This window comes from Electrona antarctica (genome assembly GCF_951216825.1).
Source record: "Electrona antarctica genome assembly, chromosome: 23".
NCBI lineage: Eukaryota > Metazoa > Chordata > Actinopteri > Myctophiformes > Myctophidae > Electrona > Electrona antarctica.
Window position 1 is genome coordinate 13,007,734 of NC_136804.1, and position 6,653 is coordinate 13,014,386.

Consider the following 6,653-nt stretch of genomic DNA (forward strand, 5'->3'; position numbering starts at 1 on the left):
TTATTAGCCAGGCTAGAACTACACCACCTGAATGCTATTATAGAGTCTGAAACAACAATGTAGGCCTACTTAGTTACTTCCCACCACTACCATGTTGCACATGCATAGTTGTGTGTGTGTGTGTGTGTGTGTGTGTGTGTGTGTGTGTGTGTGTGTGTGTGTAGGAACATGAATTCGATGTCTGGCGACATGACCGTTGCTGTTGTACTTGTAACCCCACTCCCACAAAATATATCATTTATAGTTTTATATATATAGAAATATTTTGCCAGTGTTGTCTCTACTCTAGCTCGAGTCTAGATCATGCAATAGCTAGGTAGCCTGCCCTACTATAAATTGTGAAACACTGTCATCTACTGTCCAACCTAGAGAAATACAGGAGCAGTGAAATTATCGAGGTTAGTTTGACTTAAACGTGCTGCTTAGGCCTAATACATTTCTGTACTGTACGTGAAGACAGTGTGCGGGATAAAACAAATAATAATAATACAAAATCGATTGGTCCAACATGTCCTCATGCAGGCTACCGTGTGATTATGATAAATTAGTCTTCAATCTGTCCCACAGAGAATTATATAAAATGAATGAATGAATATACCCTACCTTTTGTTCTGGTGTGTTGACCTCTCAGGTCATCTGGGAAAGGCCTGCTTAGTGCTTTCTATAGTTTATGTCCATCATAGAAACGTCATGATAAACGTGGAGAAGCAGCAGCATTCAGTGTTTATGCTCCACATATTCTGAACAAACAAACTCCTAGAAGAATCACAACTTTGTTCAGTGTTTATGCTCCACATATATCTGGAACAATTAAACTCCTATATCACGACAAAACGTTCCGTGTTTATGCTCCAGCCTCCAGAATAGCTCCACATATCGTCATATCTGGAACAAACTCCCACCACCGTCTGCGCTTCCCTGCATTGTTGCTTGCTCCTCCAGCATATTAATAAACTGTAAACAGAGTAGATTTGTGTCTACTGTCTAGTCATTAATGCAGAATAGACAAGTAACAAGTTGCAGTCGACACTCTTGCTTCGTAAACACTGAACGAAACATGGCTTTGACCCATATAAGCTTTGGCGAAGTTTGGCCAGACTCAGCAGTGGATCACTGACGCTTCCACCACAGGTGATTTCATCAGCCATAGAGTAAGACATAGTTACGGGGCAGAAGATAAGAGCCGCCATTGGACCCATGAAGTGAACGGTCGTAACTCTGTGGCTCTGGTGTGCACCCTGTGTGCACCACTTAACATGGTCACTAGATGGCGACGTAAGGCCACAAATAATAATAAAAATCACACCCGTGTGAAATGAGGGGCTCTCTTATCAAACATTTAATCATACATCATCTCATTCAATTTGCGTCCTCACTTTTGTCTTCAATGTTTGTGTTGATGTAATGTCTGTGTTATTGTAGCAGAGTGGCTCTCAGCCTCAGCCTGATGGCCTCTCCCCCGGTCCATATAAATGTAACGCCCGGGACTCGGGTCCCCCTCGTGGAAGTCCAATACCATTTACCAAAGGGACTTCCACGAGGGGGACCTGAGTCCCGGGCATTACATTTACACAAACACTCAAAACTGGCCTTTCAATGTCAAAATGGCATCAATGTTTGTGTTAGGACAATGTTTGTGTTTACACACACACCCTCAAAGCTGGACATAGGAGGGGCTAATAATAATAATCTAAAACTAGTGTGCACCACTTGCCTGCACAGACTGAAGCTTCCTGAAGCTAGGGCAGGTGCATGGGGTCTATGGGGTATTGTATTAGATTTCAGGGGACCAATAAAAACATGAACAACATGTATAGAAACATACAGTACACAGATGCAGATACAATATACAGATAGCTTACTCACCCTCTTCCACCCACCCCACCAGCCAGCCACCACATCATCAGTTGTTAAAACAACAGAGGAAAGAAGGGGACAGTGCAAATACATCAGTGTATAATGTCAAAACTGGTAGTTGTCAGACAAGTTGAATCAAGATGTGAATGTAGGGAAGTCCTGAAGCGACTGAAGGATCATGAAATAGATGTAAGAGATAGAGGAAGATTATTCCAATCGGATGGGGAGAGACCATGGGTCTTCAACAGGGGTCCAATCGGATGGGGAGAGACCATGGGTCTTCAACAGGGGTCCAATCGGATGGGGAGAGACCATGGGTCTTCAACAGGGGTCCACTCAGAGTTACTACAGGTGGTCAACATTAACCACTTGAACCCTAAAGCATTCCTACAGTATTCTGACAAGAGGTTTGGTGTAGAGGGGAAAAAAGAGCAGATCAAGTAAAGATAAAGAAAACTTTATTGTCCATTAAATTTAACAATGGCATACTTACTGGCAGTCAGTAGGCTATACAACAATAAAAACATCATTACATAGAATACACAATGCGTTAAAAATACAATATAAAATGCATTCCCATAACGCTGCAACAGTGATCATGGGCTGTAGGGCTTAGGTGATAGAGCTATCAGGGTACAACACATCAGTATTCACTGGTTCAAAGTTCTGATTTGGATGGTAGTGTATAGGCTTTAGTCTCGCTGTCACCCCACAACAAACCAAAATGGAACCCCCAGCCACCTCTCTTCCTCACTTCCTAGTTCCTACCAAGGACTAGGTATATAAAGAAGTTAAGGACACACCAACGTCATTTCCACTATCATGCAATTCCAGACGGCAGATTCGTTGCACCATGGGAGCCAAACTGCACCCGGAAGTTGGGTGGAATGCATTGGAGTCAATGAGAGCCCAGTGACCAGCTCCTGAACAAACACTTCTGAATGACTGAGACCTTTGTAAAGTAATCGCTACATGTGCTGCTTTTTTCCCCACAGCTCCCCCTATATGTAGTAATGAACCATGACAACAACAGAAAATGAATGGCTATATTCATCAAAATAATACTATATATAACAAATCTGTACTGTAATGACAGAAAAGGGTTCATAATCCAGTTTTATACAACATTAAATCACTCCGGCGAAGGCACACACTCACTGCTTATTTTACACATCAGTATATGATAATTAGTGTTATAAGGAAGAACAACAAAACATTCAGCATAATTTGCAACGGCTGAAAATGTATCTAGTGATGTGCGTGTGTGTGGTCATGTCTGCAGTATGAGTGCTTGGAGCTGGGTGACTAATATGGCAGCTGGTTGGCTGATGGGGTAGTGATGTAACAGCCTCTCCTTGAGACACGCCCCCTTCACGTAGTACCTGAAAAACATAAACGAAAGAACAAGAAGATGAAGAAAACTTTATTGTCCGTTAAATTGAACATCAAATGGAAAATTGCCTTTGGCACTCTGGTGTCAATGGTTCTCAACCTTTGTCAAGGAGACCCCACAGAAATATGTATGGACCCCCATCTGAGAAGATGTGCCAAGGACCCGCATACAAGATTTGTGTAGAGATCTGGAATGTGTGTAACATAGGGCAGGCTATTCCAGATATTTTTCATTACTTTTTTCAAAATAGCAGATCTACAAGCTCACAATGCGATGTAATCTTGTACGTGTCCTGAAGGACCCCTGCGGGTCCCTGGACCAGAGATTGAGAACCACTGCTATAAATAATATTTTCTGATTAAACGGAAACGGAAAGGCTGTGGCTCAGGAGGTAGAGCAGGTCGTCCAATGATCCATGGGTCGGCGGTTCGAATCCCGGCTCCTCCTGTCTACATGTCGAAGTGTCCTTGGGCAAGACACTGAACCCCAAATTGCTCCCGATGTGCTGGTTGGTACCTTGCATGGCTTCCACCGCAATCGGTGTATGAATGTGTGTGTGAATGGGTGAATGTAATGCACAATCTATGTAAAGCACCTTGGATAAAGGCGCTATATAAATGCACCATTTACCAATGAAAAGCTTTATTTTGATGCATGCAAATTAAACAAGAATTCTGAAAGTAATCATGGCTATAGAACAAAAGCGTTTTGTTCTCCAGTTGAATTAACCAATTAAATGTATTCATCATCTTCATTATTTATCATCAGATAATATCAATATAATAACAAAACAGACCGTTAACCATTAAGACCTAAGGCTGATTCTACAAATGCTTTCTAAATCAGTAGCTCTCAAACTTGTTCGTGCCTAGGACCCCGAAAATGATACGTATTTGACCCATGTTGCTATACTGTATGTATATAGCTTAAATCTAAAGCTTTCCCGGTTTTCATGGGTGTTAAGAGGAAATCGTTAAGGAACCGAAGCCACACAAAAGAGAGAAATATCCAAAGCGAACCTGAACTCCTCTCTGAAGTGGTTCTGCAGGTGCTGTTCCAGCGGCCCGCTGTGCTGAAGACAGGCCACCAGGACCCGACAGCGCTGGAACAGCAGCACGGCCTGGACTGGACTCAGAAGCCCCTGGTCACCGTCTGACCACACCCTGACCACCTGCTGAGCCTGGTGGTCCAAGAAACTACACTGTGGAGATGGGGGGGGGGGGGGGGGGGGGTAGAGAGAGAGAGAGGGGGGGGCAGAGAGAGGGGGGTTCAAGGTTAAAGGTTGTCTTTATTTGTCTTGTCTTGGAGACAGAGTCACATCTGCATACAAATAACATACACGTTCACATAAGAAAAGGAAAAACACCATGAAACACCCAACATAGATCCCCATAGTTATATGTATTGTATTTGTCCATGGAGATATTGAGGGAGAGAGGGGGGGGGGGGGGGAGAAAGAGACAGACAGACAAGACAAGACAAGACAAGACCAGACAGACAGACAGACAGACAGACAGACAGACAGACAGACAGACAGACAGACAGACAGACAGACAGACAGACAGACAGACAGACAGACCATGAGAAATCAGTGAGAGTAATACATAAATACATTACAGTGGTCCTGAAACATTTTCATGTCAAGGACCCCCATAGTTATATGTATTGTATTTGTCCATGGACCTCCATTTGAAAATATGTCAATATTTGTGAACATTTCCAAAAATACCCAAAACATAAAATGGGGCTTAAATTCAATACAAAAGTCAAACAAAAATCTGTTTAATATTTAGTCCCCATACAGGAGACATATCAGATATGAAATTGATGAGAACAGATACTACAAAAGGAGAATTTCAATTCATTCATTCATTCCATTATCTTTGTATAGTTGCTCCTCACTTATGCTCATTATAAGGCACCATTTCTGTCTACTCGGTCGTGTCTCATTGGTGGGACAGTTTCTGGACAGTTCAGAAACCTGCCTACCAGTGACATCATCGATAGGGAATCCAAGCTACTAGAAACTACAGCCTTTCTCGTCCTGGAAAGTCAGCATGCTGAAATAGAAGCCAATGTTCTAGGCATAAAAAAGAGAAATAAATCTTGACAGAGAGTGAGTAGACAGAAATGGTGCCGTCTTATAATGAGCATTAATGAAGACCAGTTATATGAAAATGGGTGGAGTGCTCCTTTATGTGTTCAACTTAATGTGTTCCTATCATGTTGCTAGGACCCCCTGGAACCCCCTCATTGACCACTAGGGGATCCAGGACCCCCTGGAACCCCCTCAAAGACCACTAGGGGATCCAGGACCCCCTGGAACCCCCTCAAAGACCACTAGGGGATCCAGGACCCCCTGGAACCCCCTCAAAGACCACTAGGGGATCCAGAACCAAGCTTTTAGAACCAGTGTTCAAAATGTGGGTCAGACCATGCACATGCATGGGATGAGGACAGACAGACGGACAGACAGGTGTTACCAGGTGTGGATGAGGTTGTAGAACTCTGAGGATCCAACCCACAGTCAGGAAGTTCTCCACCGAGGAACATCTACTGGCCTGTTGAACACACACACACACACACACACACACACACACACACACACACACACACACACACACACACACACACACACACACACACACACACACACACACACACACACACACACACACACACACACACACACACACACACACACACACACACACACACACACACACACACACACACACACACACACACGTCACCATCAGTTGTATCATCACATCACAGGTTTACGGGTATAAAGAAGTGGAGTTTGTTTTTCTGCGAAGTCCATCATTAGTTGTTTTCAGTGAGTGAGTGACGTGCGTGCTTACCTCCTGTCCTAAAAGCACCAACTCAAATAACAGAGAACAAGCAGCATCCTGGTACTGAGCGAGAGAGAGAGAGAGAGAGAGAGAGAGAGAGAGAGAGAGAGAGAGAGAGAAAGAGGGAGAGAGAGAGGGAGAGAGAGAGAGAGAGAGAGAAACTACATTACAATAAATACTGGATAACAGTTTATATCGAATTAATTCAATATGTCACAATAGGCAACATTCACACAGTTAAGGTTTAACTTAAGTTGTTAATGATCACTTCTTAATCAAATCTAAATACCCACATCTTTTCTCTTGCTTTCAGCTCTGTTTGAGGATGCCCCCTGGTTTATGTCCCCTCTGTCTAGTCAACTCCATGTATTCACAATCACACATATTCTTTCTGATGTTATTGTGCTTCTTACTGTGATTTGCTTGTTTTTCAATGTGCTATATGAATAAAGATGACTTGACTTGAGGATGTCTCACCTCAGAGTGGACAGACAGACAGACAGACAGACAGACAGACAGACAGACAGACAGACAGACAGACAGACAGA

The 6,653-nt window shown here is 43.2% G+C and overlaps 1 protein-coding gene across 2 annotated transcripts in view; it reads right to left on the bottom strand.

Annotated features, from left to right (window-relative positions):
* Window positions 1-2,298: 2,298 nt before the first annotated feature.
* Window positions 2,299-6,653, bottom strand: part of cUnh12orf56 (chromosome Un C12orf56 homolog) — a 24,490-nt gene continuing 20,135 nt past the window's right edge. The window contains exons 11-14 of one of the 2 annotated variants that reach the window (XM_079493917.1): window positions 6,115-6,168; window positions 5,734-5,811; window positions 4,270-4,451; window positions 2,299-3,239 (exon numbers count right to left, since the gene is read on the bottom strand). In XM_079493917.1, the coding sequence (XP_079350043.1) occupies window positions 3,128-3,239; window positions 4,270-4,451; window positions 5,734-5,811; window positions 6,115-6,168 (426 nt within the window). In that variant the 3' untranslated portion in view covers window positions 2,299-3,127. The remainder of the gene's footprint in view (window positions 3,240-4,269; window positions 4,452-5,733; window positions 5,812-6,114; window positions 6,169-6,653) is intronic. The other variant, XR_013788943.1, reaches the window with a different exon arrangement.